The sequence below is a fragment of the Glycine soja genome, chromosome 13 (genome assembly GCF_004193775.1).
Source record: "Glycine soja cultivar W05 chromosome 13, ASM419377v2, whole genome shotgun sequence".
NCBI classification, from domain to species: Eukaryota; Viridiplantae; Streptophyta; class Magnoliopsida; order Fabales; family Fabaceae; genus Glycine; species Glycine soja.
The window spans coordinates 24,391,661-24,409,964 of NC_041014.1; the positions used below are offsets into that span (position 1 = coordinate 24,391,661).

At 32.9% G+C, this 18,304-nt stretch overlaps 2 protein-coding genes across 2 annotated transcripts; one reads left to right on the plus strand and one right to left on the minus strand.

Moving 5' to 3' along the window:
* Positions 1 to 4,709: 4,709 nt before the first annotated feature.
* On the plus strand, positions 4,710 to 8,373 carry LOC114382141 (cation/H(+) antiporter 20-like). The gene is made up of 4 exons (XM_028341376.1): positions 4,710 to 5,164; positions 5,235 to 6,260; positions 6,896 to 7,834; positions 7,950 to 8,373. Exons 1-4 carry the CDS (start codon positions 4,985 to 4,987, stop codon positions 8,277 to 8,279), a joined length of 2,475 nt encoding a protein of 824 aa, XP_028197177.1. The 5' UTR covers positions 4,710 to 4,984; the 3' UTR covers positions 8,280 to 8,373.
* Positions 8,374 to 10,498: 2,125 nt separating this feature from the next.
* On the minus strand, positions 10,499 to 15,164 carry LOC114382163 (ADP-ribosylation factor GTPase-activating protein AGD7-like). The gene is made up of 4 exons (XM_028341396.1): positions 14,293 to 15,164; positions 14,119 to 14,196; positions 11,296 to 11,896; positions 10,499 to 11,009 (listed from the first exon to the last, which is right to left on the minus strand). The coding sequence occupies exons 1-3, from the start codon at positions 15,058 to 15,060 to the stop codon at positions 11,297 to 11,299; spliced, it is 1,446 nt and encodes a 481-aa protein (XP_028197197.1). The 5' UTR covers positions 15,061 to 15,164; the 3' UTR covers positions 10,499 to 11,009; position 11,296.
* Between the last annotated feature and the right edge of the window lie 3,140 nt (positions 15,165 to 18,304).

Genomic DNA, 18,304 nt, shown 5'->3' on the forward strand with positions numbered 1-18,304 from the left:
ATTTGTTGGTCACAAAATGGCGTTTACTTGATAATTGACATGATAATTTTCTCCAACCTTCTTTGTCTTTGGACGTCATTTTCTATGAACCACCTTTAGTTATTCTTTGATTTGGTCATTGGATAACTTCTCTGTCAGTGTGAAAAATGTTATCTTCTCTCATTATTGATGAACAACACTGTGTACTTTAACTTTGGGTAATTTTTAAAATCACTTTCGAACATAAAATTTTGGACCTCAAATTGATTTCATAAATTAATTTTGGGGTCCAAAACTAGTTTCAAAATGACTTTTGAACTTAAAACTTTGGACCTAAAACTGATATTTAAATTTATCTTAAAATAACACTTTGTATCTTTCATCCTTATAAATACGTTTGAAATTCTAAAAAGTACACAGAAGAAATATACTAAATACACTTTGAATATAGATGGAGACCAAGGAAAACCTTTCAAGGAAAAAAACCAAGAGTAGCTTAGGAGAGGAAGAATCTAACTGGGTAAGAGGCCCAACAATAAGGGCAAAAGCTAAGAAAGAAAATCAGATGTTGCTTGGAAAAGATATCAACACCTACAAGCTCAAGTCTAAAGTAAGAAAGAAGAACACAAAATGCATTTGATCTAAGTGGAATAATAATGTGTCAATTATGAGCATGCAATATGATTTATTTTTAAATTTTATTTAAGTATTTTGAATTGTTCTAATTATAATAAATGAATTTTTCCGATACTAATGTCCAATTTCAACATTAGATTATGTTTCTTTTGAATTTAGTTTAAGATATAATTTGGGTCTTAAGCTTACTTTGGCCTTTGCTTTTATTTCTTTAAAATTAGGTTTAACCATAATTCTTATTAAGAGAGAGACACTACTTGTTTCCTATAAATAGTTTTGTATTCTCTTGCTTTTGAACATATTTGAATAAGAATAAAATCTTACTCTTTTGTGAGTTTAAAAACTATTGTCTCTTGGTTCTTAGATTGAATTTTTCTTGATTTTTATCAAAGTTTTCACATCTTTGTAGTGAATCTTTACGGGACTTATCACTCTTAATAGAATTTAGAGTCTTCCCCTACACTTATGTTCCTTTTCATCTTTTCATTCTTGTATAATTTTCCTTTATTCTTATCTGTGTCATTTCCATAACGCTTCAAGCTTTCTTTGATTGAATATTCCAGTTTTATAAGGATTAAAGAAGTTTGTTTTAAATTCTCTCTCTTTGTTTCCCTTAAACAAGAATCCACTCAATAACAATCCGTAAAAACAGATTCTTAACGAGAATTGTATCAGATATTTTGTAGATTGATTTGAAACTGATTTGCAAACAAATTTTATGTTCAAAACATGTTGTAAACCTAAAATTAGTTTTAAAACTGGTTTTGGAATTGATTTAAAATTAGTTCTAAAACCACTTTTGAACCACAAAATTGATTTTATATAAAATTAGTTAAAATATTTTTACAAATTTTGAAATCATAAGATATCATTGCTTTCATTTTTTTTTAAAAAAATCCCTCAAAAACTAGTTTTAATCCACAAAATAATTTTAAAAAATGGTTTTGAATAATAGGCATATTTTAAAACCAATTCCAAAACGGGTATAGATCGTAAAAACAGTTTTAAACTCTAAACTGATTTTAAATGGTTTGGATATGAAAATCGAACTAATAAAATGAATTGAAAATAGATTGGATCGATAGGTGTGGTTTTAGACTAGTTTGTGGTTAATGGATAATTTGCACAAACTATCCTCCACTAAGGCATAAACAATAGTCGAATCGTTGTTGCCACTCACTTTGAGATATAACACCAACTACTGTGAATTCAAAATTCAAACTGCAATCATAACTTAGAATTGTAGGTGCATGGTTGCATGCTCTAATTAACAAGTTCTGTTAATGAAAATATCTATTTGTCAGAAAGCTATGGCAACATTGGCAAGAGTTTGAAAAAAACAAAAAGAAAAAAGAGAGCAATATATATGCACAAGGCTGTACGATAACATCCGGCCACTGTCCACGACACGACCCTATTCCATTGAAAAAGAAAGCATGATTAGAGGTTTCACCAACATGGACATTCTTCGTGGTCTGTTCAAAATTATCCTCCAGAGTGTGATTCACACCAAAACATTCCTAAGGAAGACGGTGAGCAAAGATCCTATATGGTTTTGTTGGTAAACATAAGCATATATTGCTTCCTTCCTCGGGTTTTTGTGGTGGTAAATAAATTAGAATAATAATACATGTCCTTTTCCATTATTACCCAATTATAATAAGTTTATCTAGATTTCTTTTTTGTAGTGATTAGGTTTCCTGATTTTTAGGATATATAAGGTGGGAAAGGGTGCCGGAACAAAGAAGAGCGAAGAGAGCTGATATTTCTTACAAAACTAATAAATTAATACTTGTTGATAGATTTTTTTTACTGATTTTTTTATAATAAGTATATTAAAAGTACAAATTATTACATCATCAATAATTATATAAAATATGATTTTTGTTAATATAATCGTTCATATGTTATCTTCATTTTTTTAATCAAATTTTATGGAAAAAGTTAACAAGAATAAAAAGACAATCAAATATTTATATTTATATATATTTTAAAAAGTATATATTAAATTTTATATGAATATGGTATTAAATAATTCTATTTGTATAAAATTTTATAAATATGATTTATGTAGAAAGATTTTTCAATACAACAATAGATTGAGATAAATTTATTCAATTAAAAGGAAAATCTTGAGACAAAATTTATATCTAAATTTTAAGTTAATCATAAGTAGTAGGTTCATAGTTATGTTAAATACTTGGATATGAAAATTTTAATGTTTACAACAATCTTGTCTGGCTTAAGCAGTTATGGTGGGAGTTACGGGGTAATTGGGACTTGCCATGGTCACTTCCAATATTTTTAACTTCCTCTAAAATTCTCACGTGAACAATTTTATGGCACCTCAGAAAAAAAAATGAAGGATTCAATCTTGGTTTTTCTTTTGCCTTTTGCCATTTGCCATTGTGAACAGTATTATCTTTAATAAAGAATAATTGTAACATGTGAAAAAAAAAATCTTGAACACACACGTAAGTAGAGAGAGAGAACAAAAAGAAAGAAAATAGTAAAAAATTTAGAAAAGTAGAAATAATTATGAAAAAAAGTTGACAAAAAATATATGGTAACAGGTTGGTAAGTGCTTACCAGTTGTAATTAAACGTTGCTGCCTAAAATCCACCCCCACAAGATATTATTCTCACTTTTCAAGCAGCGTTTACCCGAGGGAAGTTTTTTATTTTAAGAGTATCGTAGTTTAAAATACTTATTTTTTCAATATATATTTTAAAAAATAATTTTCATTGAAAAAGGATATTTTCTAAAAATATTTTTTAAATCAGTTTCTCATAAATTTTTTTTAAAAAAAGTGAGACTTTTACTTTTTGAAGTTTAATTTTTTTTAATGATCATTCAAATAAATTTTATTTAATTTTCAGAGAGCATGAAAAACTTTTCTCCTACACTCCACTACAGGCTTTTTAAACCAAAGTCACTTTCCTATGTCTTGGCATATGCTTTGAAAAAGTTATGATTTTTCAGTTTCCACTATTAAACGGCAACGATGCCATTGAACATAACCACCGTCAAAACATCCTCCAATAAAGACTTCCCTAATAGTCCAAATTAATCCAAATCACCTTTATTATCGTAGTGAAGCCGTTCCCTCTCTCTTTCCTCCTCAACCTAAAGTCATTGCCGAGATTGTCCTAAGTTCAATAATTTATCCCCTCAATACTCTCTCCCGCAGCTACAATATTTATTCATTATCAATATAATATGCTATATCAAAAGTCACAATATTTTCTTATGATTGAATAAAAGCAGAGTTCCAAGTGTGTATCTGTTTAACTGTTTCAGCATCTATATATCAAGAAACTAAACATGAGTACATGACTGAAGAAAATTGAAAGATCCACGTTCAACACAGATTTAACCGTTTTACAAACACAGCCCAAGCCACTACACCACTGTCTGATTTATATTTTGTTTTTTTTTCTTCCCATTATGAATGAGTAAATATACTATACTACTACTGGCCATGGAGGATGTCATTAGTTATTGAGAAAAAAGATGTCATTATTCATATAAATTTTAAGGATTTCCTAGATGAATAATTATAGAAAAATCAACAATATCTTAAAATTTATAATTCTCACAAATAATAAATAAACAATGTGTATCTTTCTTCATATCGAAATTTCTTTTCAGTGTATTTTGATTTCTTGAAAGAGAAAAGAAACAAGATTTCACTTCCTTTTCTATTATTTTTTCTCGACATTTAAAAAGAACACTTTTTTGTTAAAAATGAAACATTGTTTCATATTAGTAGGTATTAATTCCTTTTATAATCAGTAAAGTAATTATTATTTAGTCCAATTACAATTTAGTGTTTAATTATTAATTATTTATTTATTAGTCTCTACATAAGTCACATATTTCTGAAATGATACATTAATTCTAACAATTTATTTAAAAAAAACTTCAAACTTTTGTGTTTTTTTGGTTTTATATTTTTAATTTAATTTTTTTTCTTTCTACCAATGAAACATGAATTACATGGTATGATATAGTTAGCATATACTCATACCAATTGTGTAGCAAAAGTTTGATGTGCAAAATAATAATACTTATTAACACAAAGTAATCTCTAGAATAAATCTCAGTAATATTTGGAAAGAAAGATTAGTCTCTTCTCTTGTTCTTGCAGAGGGTTTTGGCAGAAAAGGAGATGTGAACGAGTTGAAAAGTTGACTAACAAAACTAGGCGTAGCAAGCAGGTGGCATGGGAAGTGGTGACCACCACAAACCCGTTTGGTGAACGTTGCTACCCACAGCCACAAGATATTTTCCCCACTTCTTGTCAACATTTATTAAACCAACTGGTGAGTCTGTTTGGATTCCAAGTTCCCCCAACTAAACGGCAACAATGGCATTAAACATAACCTCCATCAAAACATCCTCCAACGGCTTATGGCAAGGAGACAACCCCTTAGACTTCGCCTTCCCTCTCCTCATTCTCCAAATCACCTTAATCATCCTCCTCTCCCGCTCTCTCGCCTTCCTCCTCAAACCTATCCGACAACCTAAAGTCATCGCCCAAATTATAGTAAGTTCAATCAAATACAACTTGTTTCAGTCTTTATAAAATAACTTGTGCATTTTTTTATTTATGACAGGCTGGGATTGTCTTGGGTCCTTCCGTTCTGGGAAGGAACAAGACATTCAAGCACCGCCTGTTCCCGCCATGGAGCACCCCGTTGCTGGAATCGCTGGCTAGCATAGGTCTCCTCTTCTTCTTGTTCCTGGTAGGTCTCGAGCTCGACTTGGTCACGATTCGCCGGAGTGGAAAGAGAGCTCTGAGCATCGCCGTCGCCGGAATGTCCCTCCCCTTCGTCTCCGGCATTGGCCTCGCCCTAATCCTCCGCAAGACCGTCGACGGCACCGACAGAGTCGGCTTCGCTCAGTTCCTCGTCTTCATGGGAGTGGCGATTTCCATCACGGCCTTCCCCGTGCTCGCCCGCATCCTAACCGAGCTCAAGCTCCTCACCACGCGAGTGGGCTGCACCGCCATGGCCGCCGCCGCGTTCAACGACGTCGCGGCGTGGATCCTCCTCGCCCTCGCCATCGCGCTCGCCGGCGACGGCGTCAACAGCCACGTCCACAAGAGCCCCCTCGTCTCGCTATGGGTGCTCCTCTCCGGCGTGGCCTTCGTCGCCTTCATGATGATATTAGTCAAACCGGCGATGAGATTCGTCGCCGGAAAATGCTCACCGGTGACCGGCGCGGTGGATGAAACCTACGTGTGCTTGACTCTGCTGCTCGTGATGGTGTTCGGGTTCGTGACGGACATGATTGGGATCCACTCGGTTTTCGGCGCGTTCGTGTTCGGAATAACGGTTCCGAAGGGCGCGTTTGCGGAGAGGCTGATAGAGAGGGTTGAGGATTTCGTTGTAGGGTTGTTGTTGCCGTTGTATTTTGCTTCGAGTGGGTTGAAGACGAACGTGGCTACGATAAGTGGCGCGAAGGGGTGGGGAATTTTGGCGCTGGTGATTGCGACGGCGTGCGCCGGGAAGATTGGGGGGACGTTTCTGACGGCGGTGGCGTGCAAGATTCCGATTAGGGAGGCGATGACGCTGGCGGTGCTCATGAACACTAAGGGGTTGGTGGAGCTCATCGTCCTCAACATTGGGAAGGAAAAAAAGGTTACATTTCGGAACCTTATTTTCAACGTTAACTCTTTCATTTTCAACCACCTACAATTTTCAACGTTGAACTTGATGTAGTAACGTACTAACGTCGTCAATAAACGGATAAGTACACATCACGTTTTTACAAATTCATTATTAACAAAAAAAAATACTAAATTATTTCCTTTTTTTGTAAATAAATAAAAATTAAATTTACAGTAATGTAAGAAAAAAAATGCGTTTAAATATATCATTGGAGTATTGAAAACAGCGTATTATGACTTTGATAAGGTACATAGTGTCAATTTTCACCATAAGATTCCATGCATAAAATAGGAAGCCATGTTTTATTATCTTTTGTTTCAACCAAATTCAATTGGAGGTCCATTTTATTTTAAAATGGTACTGATTTGGGGAGAGGAATAAGAAATTTTATATATCTCCTAGTTACAAAATAAAATAAAATAATAAACGCTTAAGGACAAAGATAAATTACTAATGTAAGATAGTCATGCCATATAACGGTTCAAGTTAATTATAATCGTATTGATGCTGTAAATTTTTTAACGAATGATTTCTAATACTAATTAAAAAGAGGTTTTTCTTTTTGTTTCACTTATAATTTATGAGCTTCTTATTATCTTTTACAGGTGTTAAACGATGAAATGTTTGCCATTTTGGTTCTTATGGCTCTATTCACCACCTTCATTACAACCCCAATAGTGTTGTCCATCTATAAAAACACTAATGACATATCCTTTCATCAAACCCTGAGAAAACTAGGTGACCTTGACACTAATGATAAAGCCACTAACGAGTTTCGCGTCTTGGCGTGTGTGCATGGCCCCAACAACGCTCCTTCCATCATTAACTTGATTGAGTCAATTCGTAGCATCCAAAAATCCTCCCTCAAACTCTTCATCATGCACCTTGTTGAGCTCACAGAACGCTCTTCATCAATCATCTTGGCTCAGAACACTGATAATAAGAGTGGCTCTAGCCATGTTGAGTGGCTAGAGCAACTTTATAGGGCCTTCCAAGCCCATAGTCAATTGGGTCAAGTTTCAGTTCAGTCCAAGACCACTATCTCTTCGTTGTCCACTATGCATGATGACATTTGCCACGTGGCAGATGAGAAAATGGTGACCATGATCATCTTGCCTTTCCACAAGCGGTGGAAGAAGGTGGAAATGGAAAATGAGGAGGAGAACAGTGAGGTTTCCCAACACCAAATGGAGGAAAATATTGGCCATGGGTGGAGAGGTGTGAACCAAAGTGTACTTAGGAATGCACCTTGCACTGTGGCTGTGCTTGTTGATCGAGGATATGGACATGGGCCTCAGAATTTGGGCCTATATACCACTGTGACCCAACATGTTTGTGTTTTGTTCTTTGGTGGGCCCGACGATCGTGAGGCCTTGGAGTTGGGGGATAGAATATCTAACCATCCAGCGGTTAAAGTGACTGTTGTGAGGTTCATTCACAAAGATGTGTTGGAAGGTAACGACATGTCACACTCTTCACCAAGCAAAACTAATGGGAAAAGTTACAATTTAGCCATATCTAAAGTGTACCCTCCAAAGGAAAAGGTATATTCATTTGCTTATACTTTAAGCTATATTAGTTCCTTGCAAATTTATACGTATATTTTTTAATTTATAGAATTCTTCTTCATATTGATTTATCTTAATTAATTGCTTGTAGGAGCTAGATGATGCAACAATGGCAAGGTTCCAAAGAAAGTGGAATGGAATGGTAGAGTGTTTTGAGAAGGTAGCTAGTAATATTATGGAAGAGGTGTTAGCATTAGGGCGAAGTAAGGATTATGATCTCATAATTGTTGGGAAAGGTCAATTTTCGTTGAGTTTGGTGGCAGATTTGGTAGATAGGCAGCACGAGGAATTAGGTCCTATTGGAGACATTTTAGCATCATCAACGCATGATGTGGTTTCTTCAGTGTTAGTAATTCAACAACATAATGCGGTACTGAATGGGGAGACCCCTTTATCTATGAGAAATGACAATGTAATATAAATGTGTAACAAGATATAAGCAATGTACTAGGCTTCGTTTGAAATTACACCAAATTCAAACATTATACATCTTAAATGGTATTCGATTTTTTTTTAAAATGAAATATTCTTTTTACCAAATTTGAAATATTTTATTAATATATATAAAAATATGACTATTTTTCATTTCCTCCTTTTTTTAACATTCCCTAAAGGAAATGATGAAAGTAATAAGTTGTTTTTGTTTTTTATTTTCATTTTTAACTGATATATTTTCACTATTTAAATTCTCTCTCTCTTTATTTTTCTATCACATCAATCACTTTCTCTCTCTACTTTTTTTTACTTGTGCCATCATTCTTCTCTTGCGTGGTTGCTGCTCATCTTATTGGAGTTACTGTCTATTCGTGCTTCTTTGTCCTTATTACTATCGTCCTGGTGTTGAACAAACTGATTATGTGTATGTTTGATTTGTAGTTGGAAAAATTGTTGTGTATATTTCAATATAAATCTAATATATAAAAGTAAAATGAATGCAAAGCAAGGGTCCTGATCAGTTCGTAAAATTACTTCTGTCTCAAACATAATTTTACAACTGTAAACCAAACATATTTTGTGTGCAAGCATAATCAAATATGTTATGTTTCATATGAAGAAAACAAAATTACTGAACGTGAAGTATGGAGGTGCAAAACTGGAAGGGAAACCAAATAGGCGGAGCTTTGAATAGCAAAACCATTCTAGATGGGCCTTGAAAAAGAAACGCAAAGGCAGATTGGGTTAAAGAAATGAAGGGTAGAAATAATATAAGGGGGTCACCCAGTATTTTTTTTAATACATCCAGCAGTTTTCAAAATACGGTTATAAATAGCATATTAACTTTTTCTTTCTTGTAGTGCCTTTTTTTTTTTTAAAACCGCACTCCTTAGTATAACTTGCTTTTGTTAGCATCCTTTTGTGAGTATTTGTTGTCCCCAGTAATGTATGTGAGTTGTTTACAAATATACGGTAAAGTTTGATGGTTTTTCATCGTTGGAGAAGAAGAGGTGCGTATTAAAAAAATTCAAAACAAATTTGATATTATAATTTTTTGAACTTTTTTAAAAATTATAATTTTTTAAGAATTTTTTTATACATTTAATTAATTAAACAAATTTGATATTTAACTAAATGTTGTATTTAGATATTTATTATAGTAATGAATAGTTAAACAAATTTGATATTTAATTGAATGGTGTATTTAGATTTTTATTACAGTGATTGAAAATTAAACAAATATGGTATTTAATTGAATGATGTATTTAGATGTTTATTACAACAATTGATAATTAAATAAATTTGGTATTTTTTTTACATATGTAAATTTTTATTAAACATGTGATTTTTATTTACAATTTATATATGTAAACAAAGTAATTATTAGATAAAAATTAATTATCACAAAATATATTATGTAAATTTACATGTACATTAAATATACATTAGAAATTTTAGTGTTATATATAACGACATTAATTATTTTATAACATAATTAGTCTATTAGTTAGTTGGTTAGGGTGTTGTGCTAATAATGCAAAAATCACATGTTCGATTCTTGTTTGAACAATCCGTATGAAACTTACGAATTGACAATCCATATTAAGCTTACGAAAGGGCAAAATCAAAATTTCGTGTTATGCTGTAGCAGTTCCCATATAATATAATGGGTGGGTTGCACTTCAAAAGGGTATTTGTATTTCCACTATTTTCTTAAACCAAATAACCAATAATTTTGCTCATTTCTTATTTCTCGTCTTTCCTCGATTTTTCATTTCCTATTTCCAAACTATTTCTTTCCTCTCTATCAAAAAGTTTAGTACAGGTAAATAAGAATTACTACTTTAAATGATAATTTTCACCCAAATACTATTTGGGTCAAAATAAACTTCAAATTGGAGCATAATAACCAACACAAGAAAACCATGTTATTGAAGGAGTTATTAATGTAATAAAATTAAAGTTAAATTATCTGAATAATACTTGAGTTCAATTCTGACAAAAATAATTCTTAATCAAAATTTATTTATTTTTCTACCAAACTCTGAATTAATCAGAATTTTCTCCTCCTAATGAATAAGAGGATTAAAAAAAAATACGAGTGTGATGTTAATTTAGTTGTGGAAATTGACGCCATACTTTAATTTTGCAATATTATGAAAAATAATTTTTGACACAAATAACATCGATAAATTATGAGAAACAGGCGAGGGAAGGGCATTCATAAAATTATAAGCAGTCAAATTAAGAGGCTACAAATTCAAAACATTTCTGAAATTTCCCTGTCACTAATCATCACACTTCGCAGGCAATAATGCTGTGAAGAATTGATATTTGGACGATTAGCCCGTTCTTTGGATACTATCTCTCCAACGAACTTTCCCAAAAAATTACAAAAGAGAAGGGAATATTGAAGAAAGAAAGGAAAATAAGAAAAAAGACTTGCTGAAAATATATTTAACCTTAACAAAATCTTTCTTCTTGCACATTGGGTCTGAGTTTAAAAAGGAACAATGGGATTAAAAGTTATAGCCAACAATAAAGTATCATGTTTGGTTAGTGGCATCCTTGCTTGGCCTGCATGCCATCAGTGCGTAAACTACAGTGTTTTTTTGTCACTTAAGGAAGAAATCATGAAACTGGTAATGAAGTCCAATCAACCCTGGTCCAAGAAGTATAACAAGTGATAACTTGTTTCAAATTATGTACTTGAAATCTGCATTAGAATAATACATACATTAATAACAATAGTTGTACTAATAATAACAGCAACAAAATAAAACTGCAAATTATAATTTCAATGTCAACATGTTGAACCTGTCCCCCCAGCATGCATTAAAAGTTTATGAATTTCAGTAGGCATACAGGTTAAAAAGAGGAACTATTGTTGCATAACCAAGTGGTTAGTAAGGCCTAACTGTTATTTCATGGTTCACATAGACGATTGTGAAGGGTAATAAGAATCAGTTTGAGCAAATGATAGTAATGCATAATGTACGGACCTTAGAGAAAGCCTCCCTCTGTCCAAGTGCCATCTGATTTCCCATTATGACCAACACCTTTCTTATTAGATGCACCTTCATAAAAATTATCGAATCCATCATCTTTGGCATTATCCCAGCCAGCCCAATCCTCGTTATTATGGGGAGCTGATCCTTTAGCTGGTTCTTCCTTCCTAGAATCTCTGTGTTCCCAATCATCCCAAGAGCTTGAGTTGTGGGTACTAAAGAGCCCACCTGATGAATGACTTGATCCTTTAGCTGGTTCTTCCTTCCTGCTATCGTTGTGGTCCCAATCATCCCAAGAGCTAGAGCTTTGAGTTTTAAATTGCCCTGATGAAGATTGTTCTCTTCCAATAGAAGAATTCCAGCCTTTGTTCTCTTGATTAAAATCCTGATAATAACCATTTCTATCATTCTCATTTCGTTGCCAGTTATCATTCTTCCAGTTTGGATCATCTTTAGTGTACTCCTCAATCTTCTGGGAAGCCATGGCCATGACTCCTTTCATTATGCCCCAAGTCCTTTGTCCAATCTCTGATGTCTTTTGAGTGACAACATTGACAGTTTCATTCACCTTATGATCGTAACCACCTTCCTTAACCTGAAACAAATAGTATAGTGTCAGTCAGCCAAACAAAAAATTGAAGCAACAAAATTGCCATGTAAGTATAAAAAGCAAGAAACATTTCCTTTTTGTCAATCCCATTCCCAGATAGAAGCAGAGTGGCCAACCCCAAAAATGTGATAGCAGATAGTGGGATTACCACTATTCTAATATTTTTTATATAAACTAAATAATGAATACTCTACATATACATATGTGCATTCTCAAAAATAGAAAAATATTCAAAACCCATGAACTATTCATAATTAATAAAAACTTATAGTACTTAAACAAAACATACAAGTATAAAGAAACAAAGACATTTAATCCTCTACAGAAAAAAAGATAATCAATAATGGGTGAAAGAGAAAGGAAAACAGAGCACAAATAAGAAATAGAAAACATAGTACAAAAAGAAAATAAGAAGCCTGCGGGAGCAGAAAAGAATGCAGAAATCAGATATGGGTTGCTGGAAAAGTGATGGGGTGGGTCGTGTGAAAGAAAGAAGCAAGAGTGAAGTCTCGAGTGTCATTTCTCCTTTGAAGCAGATACACTACAAAAATACCAAAAACACCTGACATGTTAGGGATTTCATCCGTATTTCACAGTAGCATCCGCTCTGCTGCCACTATACCACCCCAGGATAGCAGCTGCAACACAGCGCTCTGGTGCTATAGCGACGCAGTTTTCTGCTATTGATAACATAGTTTTATACATTTTCATAAAAGGAAAGAAACTGTAAAATGAGCTTCAAGGATGTGCGCAATTCCTTGGCCTAAAAGGCTAAAACCACCAAGCCTTCATTACTTCTGCACTTTATCCTCACACCCAAAAAGACAAATGAAGGTCCATGAGCCCTAAAGTGAGTTCAAGTTCCAAGAACCAGCAATGACATTAATCTCTGTCAATCTACAATTTCCAACAACTTACACATCTGATAGCCAATAAAAAATAACCATACACTTCTTCAAACAGTAAATGTTTGACTACTGGACCCATAACCAAGGTTACTACGTGCCCATTTGGTTTAAAGTTGAGTATAATTGATATTGATGAAATTGATTTTAAACAGAATATGAGATGCATGCATAAATTAACCTAAACCACATATTACCATGGGAAACTGTTTTTCTATTAGAAAGTGCGAGAATTGATTTTCCAACTATAAAACAAACTAGGTCTACATCCTCAAAACCACAGTCATTAATAACACTGACATGTGCACAACAGCAAATAACCAATGCCCCACGGTTGCCATGTGAAATTAAGTTAAGCTTATAGTATGTAATGCAATATGTAGTATCATCAGGGATTTCCATAGGTAGTAAAATGATGTCTTGAGAAGTTACATCCCAACAACTATTACAAAAGTTGTGTGCTACATTTTAAAGAGTATTTCTAGAAGCACGATGGGGGATCCTATAGACAGTAACACTACTGGAGCACACAATTTACTTTCAATACTTCGGTCATATTTATATGACTCAAGGACGTAATACACTTTTGGGGTGTAGAACAACATAATCCCTTCTTAGTTCTAATAGACTAGATATGCATTGATGAACAAGACAACATGAAGGCAAACATCATTAGTTTTATGGAAATTGTTTTAAGCTTTCATCTGAATATAATCTGACACTTTGTTCCCTATTGACCTCATTTAACAGTTTTCTTCCATATCATATTATACTCTCAACTGCATTTGCCAATCCTCAGAAACGAGGCAAAACTCAGTGAAAGCGCCAAAATTACAGAAAAATAATTGATTTTTATTCATGCTGCTCATACACCAAGATGACCTCTTCAATTCCCAGGGACAATACCAACTATATATACGAAGAAAAACATTCATTTCTTCCTTCCTTTGTTTATTTGTATCGATCAAAGGAATAAAGGAGTGTCTTTGGTTTAAAACACACTGCATTAAACTCAAGAAGAAGCAACAAACTGTAACAATGCAAGGCTTTGAAAAATGATCTGCAACCGCAATTTCAGCCCCGACTTCAAAGGTTTTTGAAGTCGCGGCAGCCACAACAATGCAACCACAATTATGGCCGCATCAGCTGCATTTGTCCACAATTTCAATCATACAGTGCAATATTAAGGATTGCAACAAAAATACCAACTGCAATTTAAAACCTTGCATTTTTTGTCATAGAAAACAAAATTAACACTGACAACAATCACGCAATACAATGCACAAAGCCAACCCAGAATACCTTAGAAGTGAACTCCTTCGTGCCAGCCTGAACAACATTAGCCGCAGAGGCAGCAACCAAAGACAACTTACCAATCCCCTGCAATCAAACACCGCGTCATCAATTTTTTTTTTAAGAAAAAAAACTCTTCAAGAGCTAACAAATAAACCCGATCAATCAAACGACGAAATTCACCTGCGAAACAACAGAGAAGTAATCGTTTTGCGCTTCATTCCGCCGCTGAGGCGGCTGAGGACTGGATCCAAACCCGACATACTTCCCTCCCTGAGAGGGCGGCAGCCCCTCCGGCCGCGACTCGTTCTCCGCAATCTTCCTCGCGAAGAAGTCCTCCTTTTTCGCAGCCGACGCCTCCAGCTGCGTCCGCGTGTAGATATCCTCCGTCGACCTCGACCTCGCCGGCGCTCCGCCGCCGCCGTTCAAATTCCTAAAATCCCCGGTCGACTTGCTCTTGCTCCGGGGACTCGCCTCGTTACCCCAATCATCCCATCCACCTTCATTATTATTCCTCCGCGTTTGCGTCAGCGGCGGCTTCCCCTTTCCGGCGGCGGAGAGGTTTTCCTTCAACACCGGCGGATCGCGCCAGGGGCGGCCCTCGGCGATGGCCTGGATCCGGTCGCGGTAAACAGAAGCGGCGTTGGTGTTGTACTTCGTAACGATGTCGGTTTCTTTGGGGATGGAGTACTGTGCGAGGAATGCGTTGAGCTTGTCGTTGCCGCCGGCTTCCATTTTCTTGATCTGGATGTCGGACCAGGAGTCCATGGTGACCGATCGGACGAAGGAGATGTGGACGCCGAGGCCACGGTGCTTGCCGGAGCACTCGAGGCACATGAAGACGCCGTAGGAGACGGAGGCCCACTGCGGGTTCTTCTGGGAGCAGTCAACGCAGATCTTGTTCCCGGCCTCGGACTGCAGGTCCCGGAGCCTCCGCGACGCCGCCGCCATCGAGGATCGGATCTGGAAGGGAGGGAGTGTGGATGAATAATAGATGGAGTCGCGCACCGGAAAAAAAGGATGGTGTTTAGTTACTAGTGTGTCCCAATAGGTAGAATCTAAGATCAATTAGATCAAAATAAAAAATAAAACCTATGTCAAATTAATAATTGAATCAAAATTATTGATTTTTTAAAACTTTAACTCAACATGTATAATTAGTTGATAATACATATAAAATTTATAGAAAAAAATCTTGATTCAATCTTTAAAAAAAGGCAAAGATACTTAAATGTGTTTAAGTTTTGGATTAAAGATTAATTATATAATTCACTCAAAAAATTGAAATTGATAAGAATATATTAAGATTCTACCCAAAAATCAAAGACGCTGGTGGTTGAAAAAAAAAACAATAATTATAAGAAAAAATAATAGGTACTAATAAAACGGGGTATTATTTACACCTTTTTTTGTACAAATTAAAAGTGGTGACGTTTAATTTCTTGAATTAAACCAAATAAGGAAATATTCCATGTCCATTTGAGGGGTCAACATGACCCCAGCCGTCACACTCATTTTAATATATTTTAATTTTCAATTTGTTAAATTAAACAACATCATAAAGAATAATTCTTTTTTTCTATTTTTTCCTTCTATTTTGTTTCTTCTGTTTTCTCAAGTTGATAAATGAAGATTTAGGGGGTTAGATTATTTGGAGTTATTGCAAAGAATTTCAACTATATAAATAAAATTTAAATCTTTTGATTTTTAAACCGTACTAAAAGACCAAAGTTAGAAAATATTTATTGGAAATCTGAAATAGTTAAATTATAACATTAATGAAAATCTAAAAGAATAAGAATATAATATTAAACAAGAATAAGATTTTTATCCTGTCAACAAAAATAATTTTAATACTTTTTAAAACTAATATATATGATATATGCCTCAACTACTCCATTTTTTTTAAAAAATCATAAATATTCATGAGTAACCAATCCAAAACGTTCTCATTTTGTTATTGAACTCTCTATCTTTACTTAATTTTATTTGCACAAAGCAAAATATTTTCATAATTAAAAGGCATTAGATTAATTTTCTAGATGTTAAAGTTACTTAAGCATATTTTGTCTCTCCTAACAAAATTTTCTTCACACTCACAACTAGGAATTAAACCCCCTATAGGTACACTTAAGGAATCCATTTATCAACAACTATGTTGAATTTTTTGGTTTTACATGAATATTGACTAAAATATTATTCTAAAACTTTAATTTACACATATTGTTGATGTAAATCTTTTTACAGATGTATCTTTCTATTTTCATATCTTATTAATGAATAGAATAATATAATAATTAAATAATAATATGTATAAATTAAATTTATATTTTAATGTGATATCAATGTCAAAATGACATTAAGGAGTCAATCTATCAAAATCCAACAAAACAAAAAAAGAAACATGGATCATCATAAATTAGAACTAACCAAATCAATGGGTAAGACATCCAATTATTTTACATAAATACTAATAACACATTTAATTTTTTTTAACCATCCAATTTATAAGAAAAAAAATGAGATTCTAACAAATCAGAAATTTGACCAATAAAATATGATAAAAAATTATTTTCACTAATAATCAAATTTAAATAAGACCAAATAATTTAATATTAACTTTGGATCTATTAATTATTTATGTCTTTGGTTGGGCTATTACTCTTTAAACATCAATAATTCAGTCTTTATCATATCTTTAGCTGTTTTCCCTGTTAATTAAATGTGTTTGGACCACGAAATCGTGGATGAGACTCGCCTGACTAATTCAACTGCAGCTACCAAAAGCAATGACAAAAAAAAAAAACGATTCAATTAAGAAAAGGGGACATCAAAATCTTTCAACTTTAACTCAACATGTATAATTAGTTGATAATACATATAAAATTTATAGAAAAAAATCTTGATTCAATCTTTAAAAAAAGGCAAAGATACTTAAAGAGAGAGTGCAATTGCTTGCCCCCAGCGGTGCATTGACATGATCGCTCATCTTTTTTATACATGCATCTAGATGTTGTTCCCACAAATATAAGTCTATATAATAGAAGTTATGAGTAAGATTAAGTTTCTTATGTATAATAAATGCACCTGTTGTATTTGTTTTAGTATTTTGATATAGGTCTTTTTATATTAGGGAGGTTTTTGATTTTTTTTAGCTGTGGGGTATGTCCCATTTATTGTTGTATCATTTTGAGTTTAATATATTTACATTTTTTCCAAAAAAAAATATAAGTCTATATTGTAAATTTAAACTTTTCCACACTAGATTCGAATTTTATTCTTTCTCTAGAAAACAAAATTATGATAATGAAACATATTTTTGGTTAACGGCTACAAAAGTACTTTTACAAATTTTAATATAAAATTACACGTTTTAATGCATGAAGTTAAAAAGAAAAATGTGTTGGTTCTAAACTAAAAAAAACACATTTTTTTATCTCTTTTAACTTTAATCATCCAAACATGCACCTAATGATCAATCTTGGGTTGAGATTATTGTTATTAACATTAATAAAAGGAGACTAGATCACTTTATTTATCCCTACATATAATAAAATAATAAGGAAAAATAAATTATGTAAATAAGGATATAAAATAATTTTATATTATCACTTAATTATAAATTATGATATATATATATATATATATATATATATATATATAATATTAACTAACTTAAGAGTCCTATACTAACAGTGATTTATGATAGATTGTTAGTGTAATTTTTTTATATTATTAGTTACAAATATGGATCTAAGTTTTATTGGAATTTACATAAAATTTGTCTGATAATAAAAAATGTAGTAACAAGAGTTTGTTATTACTATTTTTCATAATAAAATTTGAGATATATTAATAACACAGTTTTAAAGCAATGGCAAAAAGATTTGATTCATTTCAAAGAATTTATTCACTTTCTTTTTTAAGTTTTTTTAAAAATTATTCTATTTTTTTCTAAAAATATTTTAAATTATTTATTTAGAGTACGGTTGATATAAATCTAAAAGTTAGTTTATATCTCAATTAACAAGACTTGAGTTAAAATCAAAATCTTATTTAAAAGGAATCAAGCTCTTTGCTACTTAGACTAATAAATACCAAATTTCTTTTATAAGTAAAAATCAAAGATTTTATTAAAAAAATTATAATAATTCACCATTTTTGTCAATCAATTAAGTCAGGCTTTTAAATAAAT